The following is a 24,331-nucleotide window of genomic DNA, read 5'->3' as shown; positions in this document are numbered from 1 at the left end:
ATCATTATAGGCAGTCCCTCGGAATCGAGGAAGACTTGCTTCCACTCTAAAAATGAGTTCTTCGGTGACTGAGCAGTCCAATACGAGAACCACAGTCCCTGTCACAGGTGGGACAGACAGTCGTTGAGGGAAAGGGTGGGTGGGACTGGTTTGCCGCACGCTCTTTCCGCTGCCTGCGCTTGGTTTCTGCATGCTCTCGGCGATGAGACTCGAGGAGCTCGGCGCTCTCCCGGATGCACTTCCTCCACTTAGGGTGGTCTTTGGCCAAGGACTCCCAGGAGTCGGTGGGGATGTTGCACTTTATCAAGGAGGCTTTGTGGGTGTCCTTGTAACGTTTCCTCTGCCCGCCTTTGGCTCGTTTGCCGTGAAGGAGTTCCGAGTAGATCGCTTGCTTTGGGAGTCTTGTGTCAGGCATGCAAACAATGTGGCCTGCCCAGTGGAGCTGATTGAGTGTGGTCAGTGCTTCAATGCTAACGTTGGTGCATATGTCCTCCCAGGGGATTTGCAAGATCTTGCGGAGACGTCGGTGGTATTTCTCCAGCAATTTGAGGTGTCTACTATATATGGACCATGTCTCTGAGCCATACAGGAGGATGGGTATTACTACAGCCCTGTAGACCATGGCTTGGTGGCAGATTTGAGGGCACTTTTCCTCAGGCGGCCGAAGGCTGCACTGGTGCACTGGAGGCGGTGTTGCATCTCGTCGTCAATGTTTGCCCTTGTTGATAAGAGGCTCCCGAGGTGTGGGAAATGGTCCACGTTGTCCAGGGCCGCGCTGTGCATCTTGATGACTGGGGGGCAGTGCTGTGCGGTGGGGACAGTTTGGTGGAGGACCTTTGTCTTACGGATGTTTAATGTAAGGCCCATGTTTTCGTACGCCTCAGTGAAGATGTTGACCATGACTTGGAGTTCAGCCTCTGAATGTGCGCAGGCGTCATCCGTGTACCGTAGCTCGACGACAGAGGTTGGGTCCTCCCACAGTGCTGTTAGGGAGGGAGTTTCAGGATTTTGATCCAGCAACGAGGAAGGAATGACGATATATTTCCAAGTCATGAAGGTGTGTAACTTGGACGAGAACTTGGTGGTGACGGTGTTCACATGCAAATAAATGAGGTGTTTTCAAGCAGGCACAACAAATCCCATAATCAATATCCACCAAAGCATATTATTGTATCCTCTGCATTCATTTTTATAGTAGTTATAAATAAGCAATAGTTTTTCTCCGCGATTGGAATAGAACATGTTGCATTTTATTAAATTCATTCTAGGTGGTCGAGGTCTGAGAGGTATTGCCGAAGAAGTCTTGGCGAGTTACTGCAGTGCATCTTATAGATAAGAACATAAGAAATAGGAGCAGGAGTAGGCCATACGGCCCCTCGAGCCTGTTCCGCCATTCAATAAGATCATGGCTGATCTGATCATGGACTCAGCTCTACTTCCCCACCCACTCCCCATAACCCCTTATCCCCTTATCGTTTAAGAAACTGTCTATTTCTGTCTTAAATTTATTCAATGTCCCAGCTTCCACAGCTCTCTGAGGCAGGGAATTCCACAAATTTACAAACCTCTGAGAAGAAATTTCTCCTCCTCTCAGTTTTAAATGGGCGGCCCCTTAAGATCATGCCCTCTAGTTCTAGTCTCCCCCATCAGAGGAAACATCCTCCTGCATCCACCTTGTCAAGCTCCCTCATAATCTTATACGTTTCGATAAGATCACCTCTCATTCTTCTGAACTCCAATGAGTAGAGGCCCAACCTACTCAACCTATCCTCATAAGTCAACCCCCTCATCTCCGGAATCAACCTAGTGAAGCTTTTCTGAATTGCCTCCAAAGCAAGTATATCCTTTCGTAAATATGGAAACCAAAACTGCATGCAGTATTCCATGTGTGGCCTCGCCAATACCTTTTATATAGCTGCAGCAAGACTTCCCTGCTTTTATACTCCATCCCCATTGCAATAAAGGCCAAGATACGATTGGCCTTCCTGATTACTTGCTGTACCTGCATACTATCCTTTTGTGTTTCATGCACAAGTACCCCTAGGTCCTGCTGTACTGCGGCACTTTACAATCTTTCTCTATTTAAATAATAACTTGCTCTTTGATTTTTTCTCCTGGAACACACTGCGCCAGTGGTGCAGGGAGTGAATGTTGAAGGTGTTGGATGGGGTGCCAATCAAGTGGGCTGCTTTGTCCTGGATGGTGTCGAGCTTCTTGATTGTTGTTGGAGCTGCTCTCATCCAGGCAAGTAGAGCTTATTCCATCATGCTCCTGACTTGTGCCTTGTAGATGGTGAAAAAACTTTCGTGAGTCAAGCGGCGAGACACTCGCCACAGAATACCCAGCCTCTGGCCTGCTCTTGTAGGCACAGTATATATGTGGCTGGTCCAGTTAAGTTTCTGGTCAATGGTGACCACCAGGATGCTGATGGTGGGGGATTCAGCAATGGCACTGTCATTGAATATCAAGGCGCAGTGGTTAGATTCTTGCTATCGCAGTGGAGCTAGTTATGGCGCGAATGTTGTCACTTAATAGCCCAAGCCTGAATGTCATCCAGGACTTGCTGCATTCGGGCATGGACTGCTTCATTATCTGAGGAGTTGCGAATGGAACTGAACACTGTGCAATCATCAGGGAACATCCCTACATCTGACCTTATGGTGATGGAGGGAAGATCATTGATGAAGCAGCTGAAGATAGTTGGGCCTAGGACACTGCCCTGAGGAACTTCTGCAGAGATGTTCTGGGGCTGTGTTAATTGGCATCCAACAACCAACAACTACAATCATCATCCTTTTGTGTTAGGTATGACTCCAGCCAGTGGAGAGTTTTCCCCCTAATTCTCATTGACTTCAATTTTACCAGGGCTCCTTGATGGCACACTTAGTCAAATGCTGCCTTGATGTCAAGGGCAGTCACTCTCACCTCACCTCTGGAATCCAGCTTTTTGTCCACATTTGGACCAAGGCTGTAACGAGATCTGGAGCTGAGTGGTCCTGGCAGAACCCAACCTGAGCATCGGTGAGCAAGCTATTGTGAATAAGTGCCGCTTGATAGCAATGTTACCGACATCTTCCATCACTTTGCTGATGATTGAAAGTAGACTGATGGGGCGGTAATTGGCTGGATTGGATTTGCCTTGCTTTTTACGGACAGGACATACCCAGGCAGTTTTCCACATTGTCTGGTAGATGCCAGTGTTGTAACTGTACTTGGAGTGTGGGCAGGTACAGCATGAGTGGTGCGATCGGTGCGAAGGAGCGGCAAGAGACTGCAGAAGGACGTGATCGGGGCCCAGGAGAGGCGTGAGTTCGAGGCCAAGGGCCCAGGGGCAGCATGGGCCAGCTCACACTGCGATATGTGTGCGCACATGGTCCATGCAGCAGAGCAATTCTCCAGTTGTCTTGGGTAATCCTTGCCACTGGACCAAGACCTAGCTCTGTCAAGCCCATGTGGTGGCTGGTGTGCAATGGCCACCACACGTTAAAAAATCCACGCACAGGCATCTTCCACCCTTCAGGATGTAGTTCAGGATCTGGAATTTTAGGTCCTTCATTGGAACACCTGTGAACTTATCCTTTTTTGGTGTGGAAGCAAGTCATCCTCTCTTCGAGGGACCGCCTATGATGATGAGCTGTACTGGAAAAGCTTGGCTAGAGACGCTGCTAATTCTGGAGCACAAGTGTTCAACACGACAGCGGGATGTTGACAGGGCCCATAGCCTTTGCTGTATCCAGTGCGCTCAGCCGTTTCTTGATACCACGTAAAGTGAATCGAATTGGCTGAAGACTGGCATCTGTAATGGTGGGGAACTTGGGAGGAGGCCGATATGAATCATCCATTCGGCACTTCTGGCTGAAGATGGTTCAGCCTTGTCTTTTGCACTCGCGTGCTGGGCTCCGCCATAAATGAAAATGCGATCTTCATGGAGCTTCCTCCTCCTGTTAGTTGTTTAATTGTCCAGCACCATTCACGACTGGATGTGGCAGGACTGCAGAGCTTTAATCTAATCCGTTGTTGTGGGATCGCTTTGCTCTGTTTAGAGCATGCTGCTTCTGCTGTTTAGCATGTATGTAGTCCTGTGCTGCAGTTTCCCCAGATCGGCACCTCATATTTTTAGGTATGCCTGGTGCAGCTCTTGGCATGCTCTTCTGCACTCCTCATTGAACTAGGGTTGGTCCCTTGGCTTAATGGTAATGGTAGAGTGAGGGATATGCCGGGCCATGAGGTTACAGATTGTGGTGGAATACAATTCTGCTGCTGCTGATGGCCCACAGAGCCTCATGGATGCACAGTTTTGAGCTGGCAGATCTGTTCTGAATCTATCTCATTTAGCATGGTGGTAGTGCCACACAACATGATGGAGGGTGTCCTCTGTGAAGATGGGATTTTGTCTCCACAAGGACTGTGCAATGGTCATTGCTACCAATGCTGTCATGGACAGATGCATCTGCGACAGCTAGATTGGTGGGGACGAGGTCAAATAGTTTTTTCCCCTTGTGTTGGTTCCCTCATCACCTACCGCAGTCCTAGTCTGGCAGCAATGTTATTCAGGACTCTGCCAACTTGGTCAGTAGTGATGCTACCGAGCCACTCTTGGTGATGGGACATTGAAGTCCCCCACCCAGAGTACATTCTGTTTCCTTGCTACCTTTAGTGCTTCTTTCATGTAGTGCTCAACATGGAGGATTCATCAACCAAGGGAGGGCAGTAGGTGGTAATCAGCAGGAGTTTTCCTTGCCCATGCTTGACCTGAAGCCATGAGACTTTATGGGATCTGGCGTCAATGTTGAGGATTCCCAGGGCCACTCCCTCCAGACTGTATACCACTGTGCTGCCACCTTAGGTGGGTCTGTCCTGCCGGAGGGACAGGATGTACCTAGGAATCGTATTGGAGGAATCTGGGACATTGGCTGAAATAGCAGTGTAATAACATTCTATACCATGACGTGCTTGAACACTTCTGAATCAAATTATAATGATGTGGTCATTGGAAAAATGTTTTCGTTACTGTATTTGTAAAAGTAGTGAGAATTATGGTTCCTTGATTATCAGCTTGATTATCTGTTGGTAAATGTGAGGTCAAATCAGGAGACATGGGGATAGTGAGTTAGTAGCAGATAAATGGAAATTGGCAGTATACTTTGCTTCAGTGTTTACAAAATAGAAGGATAGTGGGGATGCGAGATGAGAAATATTATAAATAAAATATAATAACCTAAAGAAGGACAACCTGCTCGGGCCTGATGTGACACAACTTAATAAGGTTTAAGGTTGAAAACAACACAAGTAAGACAAAGATCAAAATATTAAATTGGATAAAAAAATGATTTTAAGGTGATGAGGATGGAACTAGTGAAAATAAACTTGAACATTTTACTGATAGCAAAGAAATAGAAGAGCAGTGGGAAACATTTAAAACTGTGATCAATAGAGTCCACGAGAAATATGTCCCACTAAAAAGCAAGAACTAACTCGCCAGTAATGAAACACCATGGACGAATAAAGAAATAAGGGAAAAATTTCAATTGAAAAAAAGGCATACACTAAGTACATAGACAACAAAAGAGAGGATGATAAAAGGGATTAGGAAAAGGTTAAGAAGGAAGTCAATAAAACAGTTAGGAAGGGACAGAGAGCCTACAAAATTAAATTATCAAGGAATATAAAAATAAATGCTATTCTACAGACACCTAAACAGAATAAGAAAAATCAGGATAGGGATTGGGCCACTAAGGAATGCACTCGATAATCTCGCAGGTAATGACAGCGAAATGGCAGAAATATTAAATGATTACTTTGCTTCGATATTTACCAGGGAGATTAATGTGGTCAACATGACGTTAGAAGAAAAGATCAAAAAAGATACCAAGACACTTAAGATAGAAAGGGGAGAGATAATTGATAAACGAATCAAACTTAGAGGATGAAACCCCTCGTCTGGATGGATTACATCTGTGCATATTAAAAAAAAGTTATGGAAGAGATAGTAGAGGCACTATTACATTAAAAAAAATTAATTAGAAAAAGGATTAGTGTCACAGGACTGGTGAACAGTGATTCCTATATTTAAAAAGAAAGATGGAACAGGTCTCGGGAACTATAGACCAATTAGCTTAATGTCAGTGGTAGGAAAATAATGGAATACTTACTCAAAGATGTAATAGAAAAACATCTAGAAATTGAAAATATAATGAAGAGTACTCAGCACGGATTCCAAAAGGGAAGGTCATGCTTGACCAACCGTATTGAATTATTTGAAGAAGTAACAGATGGGTAGATCAGAGTAATGCAGTAGATGTAATATATTTGGGTTTCCAAAAGATCTTCAATAAGGTACCACGTAGTAGATTCATGACTAAGGTGAGAACCTGTGGATTCAGGGGACATGTAGCAGAATGGATAGCAAGCTGGCTACAAAACAGAAAACAGAGATTGGGGTTAAAGGTAGTTACTCAGACTGGCAAAAAGTAGGAAGTGGTGTTCCACAAGGATTGGTGCTGGGATCCCTGTTCACCATTTACATAAACAACTTCGACTCTGGAATCGGAAATATAATTTCAAAATTTGTGGATGACACCAAATTGGGGGCTATAGTTAATACAGAGAAGGACAGCAACAAAATACAGCAAGACATTAATAAACTTGCAGAATGGGCTTGTAATTGGCAAGTGGATAATATAGATGTGTGAGGTGGTAAATTTTGGTAGGAAGAATAAGGAGGCCACATATTCTTTGGAATATAAGTGTCTAAATGGGGTAGAGGAAAAGAGGGATTCTAGGGATACTGAGACACAAATCACTAAAGATAGTGATGCAGGTTAACAAGACCGCAATAAAAAGCAAAAAAACCCACTGCAGTTCATTTCTGGACTGAGAATTGAAAAGCAGATAAGTTACGTTTAACTTGTATAGAACCTTGGTTAGACCACACTTGCATACTGTGAACAATTCTGGTCTCCATATTATAAAAAGGATATAGAGGCACTGGAGAAGGTGCAAAAAAGATTTACTAGAATGATACCAGAACTGATGGGTTATGCCTATCAGGAAAGATTGAACAGTCTGGGACTCTTTTCTGTAGCTAAGAGAAGACTAAGGGGTGACCTGATAGAAATCTTTAAGATTATGAAAAGGTTTGTTAGGATAGAGAAGATGTTTACACCTGCGGATGAGACTAAATATATGATAATCATAAATCCAATAGGGAATTCAGGAGCATGGTTAGAATGTGGAACTTGCTACCACAAGGAGTAGTTGAAGTGAATAGCATAAATGTATTTAAGGGGAAGCTAGATAAACATATTGGGAGGAAAGGAATATGTTGATGGGGCTAGATGAGGAAGGGCTATAGGAGGCTCATGTGGACCATAAACACTGGCATGGACCTGATGGGCTGAATGGCTTGTATCTGCTGTAAATACAATGCAACTACGTTATGTAATACATTGAAGGATCCTGAAGGAAATGGGATAAGAAAAATGTAGACCCTCAAAATTATATTTCAGGGTTGCATTGAGAATGGATGTTTACTGGAGGACTGGAGAGTAGCCAATACCTATTTTTAAAATGATGCGTCTGTTTGTACTAATAAAATGGCTGCTGTGTCTCTGGTTGGTTCTCTGTTATCACATGACCTATTGTTGATTGGTCCCCTTCAAGGATAAGCCACACCCTGAAGTTTCTCTGGAATATTTAAATGGAACCGTCCAGCCCAAGTTCTGACTGACTTTGCAAATTATAATTTGATTCATTCTGACTTCTGAAACCATAGAGGACAGATCTCGAACAACCCAGCAAAAGCCACCAAGTTCCAGCTGAAGTCCCTTAGACCAGCGCAAGTGCTGCCTATCCCAGCCGAAGTCCCTTACATCAGCACAAGTGCGTAGTCCAGAGGACGCAGGCGCAGTAGGAAGAGAAAAGCATTAGTTCAAATAGTCATTCTTTTTAAAAAGGGAGGCAGATGTATCTTGCGTAATTACAGACTAGCTAGTATCTGTGGTCGAGAAGCTTTTGAATATTTAATTAGAGATGAAATCACTAAACATCTAGATGAAGAGGAAATAATTAGAAGTATCTAGCATGGATTTCAGAATGGAAGATAATGCATGACAAACCCGAATGTGAGAAGGTGACTGGTATGCTGGATGGGGAAATGCAATGGATATGGTGTACATGGACTTTCAGAAAGCGTTGTACAAAGTATCACACACGAGATGTTTAAGAAAAATTGGATTTAAAAACTCATTAGAAGGAAGGAAACAGAGTAGCAGTTAAGGCCATTTTCTCAGTATTTGGAAGTGGGTAGCGGTGTCCCACAGGGTTCTGAGACCGCTTCTGTTCACTGTGTAGCAGTGATTTGGCTACAGGCTTAGAGAGAATTGTATCTAAATTTGAAGATGATACTGAAATAGGATTTTTTGTAACTAATTATGAGGAACAAAGGAAGCTATTAAAGGATATTGATAAACTGGTGGAATGGGTAATAAAGATGCCAGATAGAAGTCAATGTCAGTAAACGTGAGGTGGTATATTTTGGTCAAAAAATGAAAGTAATAATTATACTGTTGAATGGGGAAACTTTGAATAATGTGAAGGAGCAGAGCGATTTGGGGGTTCAACTTCACGGATATTAAAAATAGCACCCAAACTAGATAAGGCCATAAAGAAGCTAATGGAATACTGAGATTTTATGGCAAGAGATATAAAATATAAAAAATCGAGATATAATAGTGAATCTACTTAAACCTTAGGAAGATCACAGTTCGGGTCCTGAGTGCAAATATGAAGAGAGGTTTTAAAATTTGGGACTATTTTTATTAGAAGAGATGATTAAGCAGTGATTTGATAGAGGTGTTTTAAAAGGGATAGGACAAAGTAGATAGAAATAATCTGTTTCTAGTGATTGAGGGATCGAGAACAAGGAGACATAGAAGTTAGATTAAATGTAAGATATTTAGGACAGAGAGCCGGAGAAACTTTTTTTTACATAGAGGCGTAAGGGGAGCTTGGGGTGTGGGTTCGAATCCACACTCCCCTGGGGTTCTGTACGTGCGATTTATGAGGATGGGTGAGTAATGAGGCACCAGACACAGTGGGTAAGAGTACAAAATGGCTAATGTTGTTTATTTAGAATAGTAAATAGGAAGAGGTCATAAATAGCAGTAATGGCACAATCTCACTCAACAACACGAAAAATCTTGCAACAGGGAAGGGGAAAATAAGAGGTTAAAACATTCCACTAACACACAACCACACCTACCACTTCCACCCTTCTTACCAATTCCTATCCTAAATTGAGTCTGTGAGGGGGTTTGGGCTATACTCTCAATCCTATCAACTCCGGGGTTCTGGGGGCACTTATTTCAGCTCGGGGTCCCTCTGGGGTGGGTTTTACGTTGTTGGTCGGTTCGGTTTTCCTCCTCGATGTTGCGTTGGTTTCTTCTCTTTGCCTTTCGGTTGGCTCCTAAGCAAAAAGCTGCTGGAGTTAAGCACACCTTCCCCAGAGCGAGGGCCCTGTGAAAAGCTGACTCGACTCCCAAAAGCTGACTCCAACCTCCAACCTCTGGTTGGTTTCCTTGCTCAGCTCAGCTGTGGGAAGTCGCTGCCACTGCCTGCTGGTTTTCAGTCTCGGTGGCTTCGTCTGCGGAACTGCTGCTTCTTCCTCTGGTGGAGCGAGAGGGAGAGAGAAAGCTCTCTCTGGAGATAAGCTGCCAGCTCCAAGCTCCCTAACTGCTTCACACCCTGCTGCTTCTACACTCCCGGTGGTTCTGTAGGTCCTATAACCAATTTAGTTCTGGCCTTTTCACGCTCAAACTCAGTTGGTGGTCCATTGTGTAAGTTTGGGCGGGGAGATAGCTTTGAATATTTAATCAGAAGATGTCACAGGTACAGATAGATGTGAGGACAGGGGTATTGTTTCAGTGCACGTTGGTGCCTAAAAGTCTGCTGGTCCTTTGTTACAGTCCTGGGAGTCAATTGGTTTGGGCCTCCCTTTTGATGGGCCATTACTGCAGTGATTGTCCACTGTCCATATTAATTAGGTAGATGATGGTCCACATTCGTTAGGGGTGAGTCATATTTTCAAACTGAGCCGGGTAGTCCCTATTGGTTGAGGATTTCCCCGCTTCAGGTCCAACTCGACCCCTGATTGGCCTGGCAGAATGCACTTTTCCCCCATTGGCCAGTGCCTCTGTCTCACTTGTGAGCCAGACTCGACAATGTCTGTATCTGCCCACACGTTTCCCAGCCTGCCTGGTCTGAGGGTTTGGTGACCAAAAATTTTTCATTTAAAATGAATAGAACGATCCCATGTTAGTTTTCTTGTCCTTAGGGTGTTTCAATAAAATGCGACCGTGGATTTTCGAACCTTAGAGGGTTGTGGAATGTGCAATGTCTCGAATCCGAAAACCGGAATAGTCCAAAAAGCGGACATTTTGTGCATAGCTGATGGAGTCGTCCGGAATCCGGAATTATTGTTTGAAAACCGGACATTTTTGAGGCAAAACACGAAATCTGGCAGGGATTCGGTCAAGGTTTCTGGATTTCAGACAAGAAAATCAAGTCTGAAATTCGGAATCCTCAACTGAATTCGTGCTGGATTTCGGATCTAGCTGCTCAAAACCTGCCATGGATTCGGTCGCAGATTCCGGATTTCAGACTATTGATTTTCTTGTCTGAAATCCGGAAAAAGCAAAAACTAGAACGGACTCATAGAAACATAGAAAATAAGTGCAGGAGTAGACCATTCAGCCCTTCGAGCCTGCACCACCATTCAGTATGATCATGGCTGATCATTTTTGCAACTTTAGTACCCCATTCCTGCTTTCTCTTCATACCCCTTGATCCCTTTAGCCATAAAGGCCACATCTAACTCCCTTTTGAATATATCTGTAACAAACTGGCCTCACCAACTTGCTATGGTAGAGAATTCCACAGGTTCACAATTCTCTGAGTGAAGAAGTTTCTCCTCATCTCGGTCCTTAATGGCTTACCCCTTACCCTTAGACTGTGACTCCTGGTTCTGGACTTTCCCAACATCAGGAACATTCTTCCTGCATCTAACCTGTCCAATCCCGTTAGAATTTTATATGTTTCTATGAGATCCCCTCTCATTCTTCTAAATTCCAGTGACTATAAGCCTAGTCGATCCAGTCTTTCTTCATATGTCAGTCCTGCCAACCCGGGAATCAGTCTGGTGAACCTTCGCTGCACTCCCTCAATAGCAAGAATGTCCTTCCTCAGAGGAGACCAAAACTGTACACAATATTCAAGGTGTGGCCTCACCAAGGTCCTGTACAACTGCAGTAAGACCTCCCTGAACCCATACTCAAATCCTCTCACTATGAAGGCCAACATGCCGTTTGCTGCCTTCATCGCCTGCTGTACCTGCATGCCAAGTTTCAATGACTGATGTACCATGACACCCAGGTCTCGTTGCACCTCCCCTTTTCCTAATTTGCCGCCATTCAGATAATATTCTGCCTTCCTGTTTTTGCCACCAAAGTGGATAACCTCACATTTATCTACATTATACTACATCTGCCATGCATTTGCCCACTCGCCTAACCTGTCCAAGTCACTCTGCAGCCTCTTAGCATCCTCCTCACAGCTCATACTGCTACCCAGCTTATCTGCAAAGTTGGAGATATTACATTCAATTCCTTTGTCTAAATCATTAATGTATATTGTAAATAGCTGGGGTCTCAGCACTGAACCTTGCGGTACCCCACTAGTCACTGCCTGCCATTCTGAAAAGGACCCGTTTATTTCTACTCTTTGCTTCCTGTCTGCCAACCAGTTCTCTATCCATGTCAATACGTTACCCCCAATACCATATGCTTTAATTTTGCAAACTAATCTCTTGTGTGGGACCTTGTCAAAAGCCTTTTGAAAGTTCAAATACACCACATCCACTGGTTCTCCCTTGTCCACTCTACTAGTTACAGCCTGACAAAATTCGAGAAGATTTGTTAAGCATGATTTCCCTTTCATAAATCCATGCTGACTTGGACTGATTCTGTTACTGTTTTCCAAATGTGCTGCTATTACATCTTTAATAATTGATTCCAACATTTTCCCCACTACCGATGTCAGGCTAACCGGTCTATAATTACCCGTTTTCTCTCTCCCTCCTTTTTTTAAAAAGTGGGATTAGATTAGCTACCCTCCAATCCATAGGAACGGATCCAGAGTCTATAGAATGTTGGAAAATGACCACTAATGCATCCACTATTTCTAGGGCCACTTCCTTAATTACTCTGGGATGCAGACTATCAGACCCTGGGGATTTATCGGCCTTCAGTGCCATCAATTTCCCTAACACCATTTCCTGACTAATAAGGATTTACTTCAGTTCCTCCTTCTCGCTAGACCCTCGGTCCCCTAGTCCTTCCGGAAGGTTATTTGTGTCTTAGTGAAGACAGAACCAAAGTATGTGTTCAATTGGTCTGCCATTTCTTTGTTCCCCATTATAAATTCATCTGATTCTGACGGCACGGGACCTACATTTGTCTTCACTAATCTTTTTCTCTTCACATATCTATAGAAGCTTTTGCAGTCAGTTTTTATGTTCCCAGCAAGCTTCCCCTCATACTCTATTTTCCCCCTCCTAATTAAACCTTTAGTCCTTCTCTGCTGAATTCTAAATTTCCCCCAGTCCTCAGCTTTGCTGCTTTTTCTGACCAATTTATATGCCTCTTCCTTGGTTTTAACACTATCCCTAATTTTCTTTGTTAGCCACAGTTGAGCCACCTTCCCCGTTTTATTTTTACGCCAGACAGGGATGTACAATTGTTGAAGTTCATCCATGTGATCTTTAAATGTCTGTCATTGCCTATCCACCGTCAACCCTTTAAATATCATTTGCCAGTCTATTCACGTCTCATACCATCGAAGTTACCTTTCTTTAAGTTCAGGACTCTTGTCTCTGAATTAACTGTGTCACTCTCCATCCTAATGAAGAATTCTACCATATGGTCACTCTTCCCCAAAGGGCCTTGCACAACAAGATTGCTAATTAATCATCTCTTGTTGCACAACACCCAGTCTAGGATAGCCAGCTCTCTTGTTGGTTCCTCGACGTATTGGTCTAGAAAACCATCCCTTATACACTCCAGGAAATCCTCCTCCACCATATTGCTACCAGTTTGGTTAGCCCAATCTATATGCAGATTAAAGTCACCCATGATAACTGCTGTACCTTTATTGCACGCATCCCTAATTTTCTGTTTGATGCCATCCCCAACCTCACTACTACTGTTTGGTGGTCTGTACACAACTCCCACTAGTGTTTTCTGCCCTTTGGTGTTCTGCAGCTCTACCCATACAGATTCCACATCATCCAAGCTAATGTCCTTCCTTACTATTGCGTTAATCTCCTCTTTAACCAGTAACGCTACCCCACCTCCTTTTTCTTTCTGTCTACCCTTCCTGAATATTGAATACCCCTGGATATTGAGTTCCCAGCCTTGGTCACTCTGGAGCTATATCTCCGTAATCCCAGTTACACCATATCCGTTAACAGCTATCTGCACAGTTAATTCATCCCCTTGTTACGAATGCTGCTCGCATTGAGACACGGTCCCAAAGATTCCGGATTTCGGACATTGTATTTGTATCAGAATTAGTAATTGAAGCAAGGCCATGTTAACATTTAATAATGTTAGATAGATGATAGAAGGAAAGGAGGATGAAGGGATAGGGGAACAGAGTAGGCACATGGAAATAGAACTACTGCTAATGTGGAACATAAAAATCAATACTGACGAGTTGGGCTGAATTATAATTTTTATGTAATTCTATGTTTACTGTAATGTTTTTTCAGGATGAATCTCGAGAAATGATGGTGTATGTATATCATTCTCTGAAAAATAGCAGAGAAAACCACATGATGGGGGCTGAGGACAATGAAGAAGAAGAAAGTTTTCAGGTAAGAATACTTTTGTTTTCTTGACCGTTCTATTAATATGGTAAGATTTACTTGCATTTCAACTAAGGAGGAGAAAATGCCAGGATAATTTAAAGATATTCAATCCAACAACAGAAATATAAGAACAGGAGTAGACAATTTAGCCCCTTGAGCCTGTTCCACCATTCAGTGAGATCGTGGCTGATCTGTGACCTAACTCCATATACCCACCTTTGACCCATATCTCTTAATACTTTTGGTTAACAGAAATCTGTCAATCTCAGACTTAAAATTAACAATTGACCCAGCATCAACTGCTGTTGGCGGAAGAGAGTTCCAAACTTCTACCACCCTTTGTGTGTAGAAATATTTCCTAACTTCACTCCTGAAGGGTCTGGCTCTAATTCTTAGGCTATGTCCCCGAGTCTTAGATTCCCCAACCAGCAGAAATAGTTTCTCTCTACCCAATCAGTTCCTCTTTAAGGGCTCAATTTTGGCCAAAGCCGTTTTTTTGGCATATTGCCAGAGTTTCTAGGTCACAACTGCTTCAAAGATAAATATGCCAAATTTCCCTCCTCTGGTTTTAAAATTGGCACCGCGCAGCCTTCCTGTAGCCTTGTGGGTGGAGCCTAATGTCTGCGCCGAAAAATGATGCCGCCCCTTCTGCGCAGGCGCGGGAAAAAAAAGGATGTTTTTGACGCGATTCCTATGGGCGCGCATGCGCTGTACAGCTCCCGATCTGCAATCGGCCATTTTTAAAGAGCTGTAAGAACTTAAATTCTCATTGGAAAAATTTGAGCTGCAATACATGATGCAACGCGACGTAAGGACCAAGAATTTCTTGCAGGAAGAAGTGGAGGCACTTGTTACTGTGATTGAGGGCAGGTCACCAGCAGAGGTCACATAAAAGTTTCACCCAGAGAAATGAAGAAACGCTGGAACAACTTGCAGAAGATTACTGTGTAATGGTGACCATCTTGAGGTCTGGAGGCCAGTGCAAAAAGAAGTGGCAGGACCTTGGTCAAGTAGTTAGTGTAAGTAATATTTTCATTTTTCAATGGAATTGCAATTGTAAATGCGACCATCTGTATATGTCCCGCCCAGCAGAAAGACACCCTCTCTTTACAAAGTTATATTTTCATCTTTGCAGAGGAAAGTGGTACACAACAAACGAGAAAGGACTCGAACAGGAGAATGCCCAGCAAATCTGCACCCACAGACACTCTTGGAAGAGAGGGTCGCTGTTTTGATGGGTCCTGCCTGGAGAAAAGCAACCACCACTGCACAAGCTGGGCCCACGCTCGAGGAAGAGAGTAAGTCCTGGAAATTCTACAGTCTGGCTTTCCTAAATGTTAAATACTGCGCGGGCTAGCCATGCTTTGGTTGATGGGGATGCCTCCTTCAGCTACGCTTCGGTTGATGCAATGTGCTATCATTCATCGTGGTCCTTCAAATTAGCCCGCTGTCTGTGCTGTGTGAACCTACTCATGCCACCCTGCCCCCTCCTCTGCTGCTAACCATTTGTCTGTTCTGTTATATTTTGCAGAACTTGAGGCCAACCCTGATGATGCAGAAGATGATTCAGAAGAGGACGAGCCTGAAGAGAACATCTTCCAATTCCACTTCCAGACCAAGAGCATGGGGGTGAGGGGGATGGATGAGTCCCCACTGTTGTACTCACTTTGGAGGAGGTACAGGTGCTGCCCATTGAGGTGCTAACCCCTTCCCTGAATAGTGATTTAAATGTTGGTGGGACATTCCATGGTTTCCCACTGTCCGAGGCTGCAGGTCACTGTTTGATGCAGCGAGGCACACCCAGGGCCCCGCCGTCCGAGGCTGCGGGTCCCAGTGGGATGCAGTGAGCCACATCCAGGGTGAGGAGGGGGAAGGAGAGCTCGACAGTGCTCTCCTGAGGTGCAGGATCTAACAGATGTGGTTCAGATGATGGCAATGAGTGCAGAGAGCATTGACCTTACGCGATCACTCCTGGACACCATCAATGGGTGGGTGATGAGGTATCGGGACTGTCGGGGGAAGTAACAACACTCTTGAGAAATGGGAACGCTGCCCGCGAACATGAGGGAGGGAATATCTCAGTCAGCTGAAACCATGTCGGTGCACATGAGGGAATGTCGCAGGTAGCTGATGCGCTGTCATTGAACATGAAGGAGGGAATGTTGCAGGTAGTTGACGCAATTTTGCTCAACATGAAGGAGGGCATGTCACAGGTAGGTGAGACACTGTCGGCGAACATGAGGGAAGGAATGTTGGAGGTAGTTGAGACACTGTCACTAATTTTGGAGTTAGCTGCTGCAATAAGGGAACACGCCGAGACCCCGCGCCCATTGACAGAATCAACTGCCACTTCCACTCCACCACCCCCCCCCTCCCCCCCCCCCCCCTCCCATCAAGAAGTACGTATTACCTGAGATGTTCGAAAGAATAAGCTTTGTACCAACCCGAGAAACGCTGCACCACTGCCCACGGGCAGGGAAGGTGGAGTCACCAAGACCAAGCGCAGCGGCCGGTCTTAGAATAAGGTGGAGGAGAGATGGGTGCAGTCTTTCTTTGCTGCTGTTATTATTGTTACTGTTGTAACTGTTCTCAAATTCAAAGTTTTTTGTACGTTATGTAAATTTATAAGGTAGCAAGTGATCTTAAGTGTAAACTTTAAAGTTTGATACAAAAATTTGTTTATTAAAATTAAGTACAAACAAATGTAAAATTTTTGAATAAAATATGTTTTAAATTATACATTTACATTATTTGTTCCATTATTAACACAACTTTTGAAGTAAACAAGAATAATTTCCATCATTTGTTCCATTAACACAACACAACATTACGGAACAGGCCCAAACAGTAAACATGGTCCATGTGGAATAGTTGCCGCTGAGCCTTCAGGCAGCAAAGCGTTCACGGATGAGTTGCTGGAGCAAGGCTCGAACAATTGTTAAAGGGTCACGACGGCCCGCCCTACTACGCCGTCGTGCTCTGGGTTCGGGTAGTTGCATGGGTTCCTCGTTCTCCTCCTCCTCGTCCTCTGCATCTTCCTCATCATTATCATCAGTCACTCTCACCTCAGGTAGGTCTTCTATACCAGCTGTTGCTGCCTCATGATGGCTAAGTTATGCAGCATGCAGCACACAACAGTGAACTGACGGACAATCTCTGGAGTATTGCAAGTAGCCTTCGGAATGGTCCAGACATCGGAAACGCTGTTTCAAGATGCCAATGGTCCTCTCTATTATGCTGCGCGTCGCAATGTGCGCCATGTTGTATTCCCGGTCAGCTTCCGTCACGGTTACGCGTAGAAGCGTCATGAGCCAAGTGGTGAGGCCGTACCCTCTGTCTCCCAGTAGCCAGCTCTGCCCTTCTGGCTGCTGCTGAAACACCGCAGATGTGACGCTCTCGCGTAGGATGAACACATCATGGGTGCTCTCAGGGTATCTTGCATCACCTGAAATGAAGCGATGCATGTCGTCACACACGAGCTGCACATTAATGGAGTGGAAGCCTTTTCTGTTCTTGTACATCTTGGAATTCTGCAAAGGTGCCAGCAAGACGATGTGGGTACAATCAATGCAGCCCTGTACCTTTTGGGAAGCCAACAATCCTGGAGAAGCCCACAGCCCTGTCACGCATTGCCTGGGCGGTCATGGGGAACTTTATGTAGTCATTCCTCTGGGCATATAGTGCAGCAGTCACCTGCCGAATGCAGACATGTGTTACATGTTGAAAAATGGCACACATCCCCAATTATAGCTTGGAACGATTCAGTAGCATAGAATAAAAGTGCAGCTGCAACCTTCACTTCAACTGTCAAAGCAGTCCTCCTAATGCTTCGGGGTTGCGGGTCTGCTTTTACTAATTCACAGATCTCAGTTTGCGGAAACGCAGCCTTCTGACATAGTCTGCATCACTCAGGTGCTTGAACGAATGCCTCTCTCGACATACCCGACATGGGTAAGGCCTCCTGCCCATTACCCTATGGCTCTGAGGCTCCTCATGTGATGCCATTGAATCAATTGTCTCCTCCAAAGCACTATCATGCAACAGGCTTGCACAAGGTATGGCATTGTCAGTATTGCCCCATGTTTAAAATTTTAACTTTGCAAGAAGCTCAAAATGGCAGACAGGCAGGACAAGGTTCTTTGTTCTCTCTCCCCACAAGGTCTTCATGGACCATACCCAGGTCTGAACAGGCGCAGTGATCGGGAACACCCCGCCCCCAACCCCCCGGGCTGCATTTGATGCATAGTGCAGGCTTCTGATGCCTTCTGTATGCCTTCCACAGCCCCCTACCTACCCGGGCTTGATTTGATGGGTAGTGCAGGCTTCTGATGCCTTCCACAGCACCCCACCCCCCCCCCCCCCCCGGGTTTCTTTTGCACCTAAGCCCATGTGTCCGGGCGGGGGACCGATTCTGCTGGCCGATGCTCCGACCTATTTGCAATCGTTCGATGGTGGCGTGTCAGTGGGAAAAAAAAGAAAATTTACAGAATTCCATCAAACTTCCATTTACTGCGTTATAAGGTTACAAAAAAAAATCATCTTTATTATGCATATTTAAGTGTTTTTGACTCCCTCCAAAACCTCGCTGAAAAACAATGGTGTCTTTTTGCGCCAATTTTTCAATGCGCGCTGCTTTTTCTCAACTTGCCAGAAGGTTTTTCGGGAGTGGTCACATACGCCGAAAGAATGTTTTGGGGGCCAAACTTACATAATTGACAAAAACTGGAACAAACATCAGGTTGCCCCCTATGACGCAAGAAACAACTAACCTAAAAAAAATCATAACCGAGCTATGCTGGCGCACATTCCTTGGGGAAACTTACATTTTTTAACTTACACCAAAAAAAGCGGCGTGCGCCAAAAAAACAGCGCAAATCACTGGGGAAAATTGAGCCCAGAATCTTGAAAACTTCAATCAAATCACTGCTTAATCTTCCAAATTCCAGGGAATACAACCCTAGTTTGTGTATTCGCTGCTCGTAATTTAACCCTTGAAGTCTACGTATCATTCGAGGTAATCTACACTGTACTCCCTCCATGGCAATATATATCCTTCCTAGAGTGTGGTTCCCAGAACTGAACACAGTATTCCAGCACGGTCTACCCAGGGCGTCGTTTAGCTGTGGCATTACTTCTAACCCCTTGTATTCTAATATAAAGATATAAAGGCCCGCATTCCATTCGCCTTTTGATTATTTATTTGAATCTGTCCATGGTATTTTAATGATTTATGTACATGGACCTTTAAGTCCCTTTGGAACCTCCATTGCTTCCCGCTTTCCACCATTTAGAAAGTACTCTGATCTATACTTTTTAGGTCCAAAGTGGATGACCTCACAATTGCCTATTTTGAAATCCATTTGCCACAGTTTTGCCCATTCACTTAATTTATTAATATCTCTTTGTAATTTTATGCTTCCATCTATAATGCCACCTATCTTTGTTTGTTGGCAGGCTTGGATATATGGCTCTCAATCCAAACATCCTAAGTCGTTAAGAAATACTGTGAATAATTGAATCCAATGTTCCCTGAGCGCTCCAGGGAACCCGTGCAGCTGGCTTGCTGGCTTTTCAATGTACAAACCGCGCATGCGCAGTATTTTGAATGACTCGCGCAGCCCTTAAAGAGGCTGCTCAGGGCAAAAAGAAATTACAGGCAATATTGGTTGAGGCTCCAGCACAGATCCCTGTGGGATGCCACTAGTCACATCCTGCCAATTACAGTACCTGCCCATTATCCTGACTCTCTGTCTCCTGCCACTCAGCCAATCTAACCAGATCAATAATTTGCCTTCAATTCCATGAACTTCAACTTTAGCTAACAGTCTCTTATGAGGGACTTTATTGAATGCCTTCTGGAAGTTCATATAAATAACATCCATAGGCATTCCCCTGTCCACTACTTTTAGTCACCTCTTCAAATAATTCAATCAGATTCGTCGGGCAGGACCTATCCTTTACAAATCCATGCGGCCTCTCTGATCAACTGAAAATTTTCAAGGTGTTCAATCATTCCATTCTTGATTATAGACTCCTATTAATTTCCTGACAACATATGTTAGGCTAACTGGTCTATAATTCCCTGATTTCCTCCTCATCTTTCTTAAATAGCAGAGTGACATGTGCAATTTTTCAATCTAAAGCTCATTATTAAATTTAATATGGCCTGCACCCTTGTTAGTTCTAGGACATGTTGCAGAAAACTATCCTGAACGCAAGAAATTCGCTACCTTTCTGACATGAGCTCGTATACTTATCCCAATCTATGTGGAAGTTAAAATCTCCCATTAAAACCACTTTGTCTCATTGCATGCTTGTCTAATCTTTCCATTACTACATTCTGCCACTTCACAGCTGCTACCAGGGGGCCTATACACAACTCTCAGTACAGTCTTAAATCCTTTTCTATTAATTCTACCCATAATAAGAGATGCTTACCAGAATGGTACCTCTCGTTTCATCATCTCTTATCATAGAAGTCATTTCATCCTTAATCACAAATGCTACTCCTCCACCTCTACCAGATTCACTATCCTTCCTGTAGATCTTATAACCTGGTATATTAAATTCCCAGTCCTGCTTGTCTTGCAGCCATGACTCAACAATGGCTACCATGTTGTACCCTCTAAATTGAATTTACACCTGTAGTTCATTCAGTATGTTCCTTATACTCTTTTTTTTTATAAACATAGACATAGAAACATAGAAAATAGGTGCAGGAGTAGGCCATTCGGCCCTTCTAGCCTGCACCGCATTCAATGAGTTCATGGCTGAACATTCAACTTCAGTACCCCATTCCTGCTTTCTCGCCATACCCCTTGATCCCCCTAGCAGTAAGGACCTCATCTAACTCCTTTTTGAATATATTTAGTGAATTGGCCTCAACAACTTTCTGTGGTAGAGAATTCCACAGGTTCAAGGTCTCAGCCATTTCCACATTTCCCATTATTAAATCCCCCATCTCATCTTCTAAAGGACCAACATTTACTTTAGTCACTCTCTTCCGTTTTATATATCGTTAAAAGCTTTTACTATCTGTTTTTATGTTTTGCGCAAGTTTACTTTCGTAATCTATCTTTCCTTTCTTTATTGCTTTCTTAGTCATTCTTTGCTGTCGTTTAAAATTTTCCCAATCTTCTAGTTTCCCCACTAACCTTGGCCACCTTATACGCATTGGTTTTTAATTTGATACTCCTTTATTTCCTTGGTTATCCACGGCTGGTTATCCCTTCTCTTACCGCCCTTCTTTTTCACTGGAATATATTTTTGTTGAGCACTATGAAAGAGCTCCTTAAAAGTCCTCCACTGTTCCTCAATTGTGCCACCGTTTAGTCTGTGTTCCCAGTCTACTTTAGCTAACTCCGCCCTCATCCCACTGTAGTCCCCTTTGTTTAAGCATAGTATGCTCGTTTGAGACACTACTTCCTCACCCTCAATCTGTATTACAAATTCAACCATACTGTGATCACTCATTCCGAGAGGATTTTTTACTGGGAGATCGTTTATTGATCCTGTCTCATTACACAGAACCAGATCTAAGATAGCTTGCTCCCTTGTAGGTTCTGTAACATACTGTTCTAAGAAACAATCCCGTATGCATTCTATGAATTCCTCCTCAAGGCTACCCCTTGTGATTTGATTTGACCAATCGATATGTAGGTTAAAATCCCCCATGATTACCTCCGTTCCTTTTTCACATGCCTCCATTATTCCCTTGATTATTGCCTGCCCCACCGTGAAGTTATTATTTGGGGGCCTATAAACTATGCCCACCAGTGACTTTTTCCCCTTACTATCTCTAATCTTCACCCACAATGATTCAACATTTTGTTCATTAGAGCCAATGTCATCTCTCACAATTGCCCAGATATCATCCTTTATTAACAGAGCTACCCCACCTCCTTTCCCTTCTTGTCTATCCTTCCGAATTGTCAGATACCCCTGTATGTTTAATTCCCAGTCATGGCCACCCTGCAACCACGTTTCTGTAATGGCCACCAAATCATACCCATTTGTAATGATTTGTGCTGTCAACTCATTTACTTTATTTCGAATGCTGCGTACATTTAGGTAGAGTGTTTTAATACTAGTTTTTAAACCATGATTTTTAGTTTTGACCCCTCCTGCAGCCCCTTTATATTCATACATAGTGTCCCTTTTTCCTATCACCTTGTGATTTACACTTACCCCAGTGCTACTCTGTTCTGTTGCCTCCTGCCTTTTGCATTCTTTCTTGAGGTCCTGTTCATCTGCGCTCTCACCCACTCTAACTAGCTCAGAGCCCTCTCCTGGCATTGAGGCACCGAGCTTTCAGGCTTGCCTTTTTTTCCACTTTGACTCTTTAGAATTTTGTTGTACAGTGGTCCTTTTTGTTTTTCGCCTTGGGTTTCTCTGCCCTCCACTTTTACTCATCTCCTTTCTGTCTTTTGCTTCTGTCTCCATTTTGTTTCCCTCTGTCTCCCTGCATTGGTTCCCATCCCCCTGCCATATTAGTTTAACTCCTCCCCAACAGCACTAGCAAACACTCCCCCTAGGACATTGGTTCCGGTCCGGCCCAGGTGCAGACCGTCCGGTTTGTACTGGTCCCACTTCCCCAGAACCGGTTCCAATGCCCCAGTAATTTGAATCCCTCCCTGCTGCACCACTGCTCAAGCCACGTATTCATCTGCGCTATCCTGCGATTCCTACTCTGACTAGCAGGTGACACTGGTAGCAATCCTGAGATTACTACTTTTGAGGTCCTACTTTTTAATTTAGCTCCTAGTTCCTTAAATTCGTCTCGTAGGACCTCATCCCTTTTTTTACCTATGTCGTTGGTACCAATGTGCACCACGACAACTGGCTGTTCTCCCTCCCTTTTCTAAACTCCAGGGAATACAAGCCAAGTTTAAGCAATCTGCATTCATAGTTTTACAATTTGAGCCCTGGTATCATTCTGGTAAATGTGCGGTCTATCCCCTCCAAGACCAATATATCCTTTCTGTGATGCACCGTCCAAAACTGAATGCAATACTCCAGATGGTGTCTGACCAAAGCTGTGCACAACTGAAGCATAACTTCCTTCCCTTTACATTCTAGCCCCCTTTAGATGAAGGCCAATATTCCGTTAGCCTTTCTGCTTACTTTTTGTACCCGTCTACTAGATTTTAGTGATTTGTGCACCTGGTTGCTAATCTTGGCCAGGCAGTGCTACAGTTAGCCTTGGTGCTTGGTGCTAATTAAAGCAGAAATCTGCCAATGTTCCAATTCCTGATTGCCATTCTGTGACTTCAAATGGAAAGTACATGTAGAAGGCTGTTGCATGTAGACTATTACACTTGGGCATCATGCAGCCCACAGTGGAATAGCCTGCCGAAATTTGATGGGAAGGCTCACATACTGCTCTAGCATAATTCACCACCTTTAAAAAGAGGAGAGAAAGAGGGGACAGCACAGTAGAGGAAGTTGTTTTTTCAATTGTCTCAACATTCCTTTATCACTAGTAATTGAAATAGATCCGATTTTGTTCATGACAATATCAAAACTGTGCTGTATTATATTATATATTAACAATAGTCCAGTTACTCATTGCAATGTTAGATTGCCTTCTGTAAGTGGAATGTCAATGGAATTTGCTTCAGACCACATTAAAAACCTCAGTAATTCTTCAAAAAGATTATGTAGAAGGTCAGAAACCAAACAAATCTTAATTTAGAACTGATAAAATGTTATTTATTTTTTGTTGTATGAATATTCACAGTAAAGGCATTTAGAAAAATACCAACACCAATGGAGCAATAAAAAACATTAGGGGGAGAAGTTCAGGTTGTTTGTGCCTCTCGTTCGTGCCCTCAGGGAGGCGCTAACGGGTCGCAACCGACTTTTGTCCCAGGCGTGGTGGCGGTAGTAACCGATAGTGTCCCGCTCTATTACACCGGCAAAGACGATATCATCATGCGCAGTGACCTGGAGCGAAAATTTGGGAGTGTCTCCTGAAGCTGCGCTGGGTGATGCTGTAGGCCGTTTGCGGGGCGCTAGTTAATGGGGAGGTTGCGCTTTAAAAATAAATAAATCGGCCGACTTACCGGCTGCGGCCTGTTGAATGCTGGATTGTGGGGTCTGTGTTGCGATCTTGAAGCCCGGCACTCCATTTGAGTGCCGGGCTGATGCTATGGCACCCCGCTCCCCAGTGGTCCAGGTCAGGACCTGCAGAGTCGGCAGCCTAAGGGAGGGCCCTTTCTACGCGGCAGAGCTATGTGTCCCACCGCGAAGCGCTGCGTTCCTCTCTGATTTCTTCCGCCCCGCTCGTGCCCCACAGAGCAAGTGGAGAGTGTTATTTTGCGCTCGGGGGTGGTAACCCGAATTTAGGTCGCAGAGGGGGGGAGGAGGAGGGAGACTGCCGTGCATGGCACAGGAAATACCGCCTCG

The 24,331-nt window shown here is 44.2% G+C and overlaps 1 protein-coding gene and 1 long non-coding RNA gene across 10 annotated transcripts in view; both read left to right on the top strand.

The window, feature by feature from the left end:
* Positions 1-24,331, top strand: part of riox2 (ribosomal oxygenase 2) — an 84,099-nt gene that overhangs the window by 45,162 nt on the left and 14,606 nt on the right. For all 9 annotated transcript variants that reach the window (XM_070893402.1, XM_070893399.1, XM_070893400.1 and 6 more), the window contains one exon: positions 13,826-13,930. In XM_070893402.1, coding sequence (XP_070749503.1) covers positions 13,826-13,930 — 105 coding nt within the window. The remainder of the gene's footprint in view (positions 1-13,825; positions 13,931-24,331) is intronic.
* Positions 14,785-15,659, top strand: LOC139276030 (uncharacterized). Its single transcript, XR_011595805.1, has 3 exons — positions 14,785-14,943; positions 15,060-15,222; positions 15,456-15,659. It is a non-coding gene; the product is annotated as an uncharacterized lncRNA (long non-coding RNA).

The sequence above is a fragment of the Pristiophorus japonicus genome, chromosome 11 (assembly GCF_044704955.1).
Source record: "Pristiophorus japonicus isolate sPriJap1 chromosome 11, sPriJap1.hap1, whole genome shotgun sequence".
Classification (NCBI taxonomy): Eukaryota; Metazoa; Chordata; class Chondrichthyes; family Pristiophoridae; genus Pristiophorus; species Pristiophorus japonicus.
Note: the sequence above shows the minus strand (reverse complement) of the source record. Positions and strands in the feature narration are given on the sequence as shown.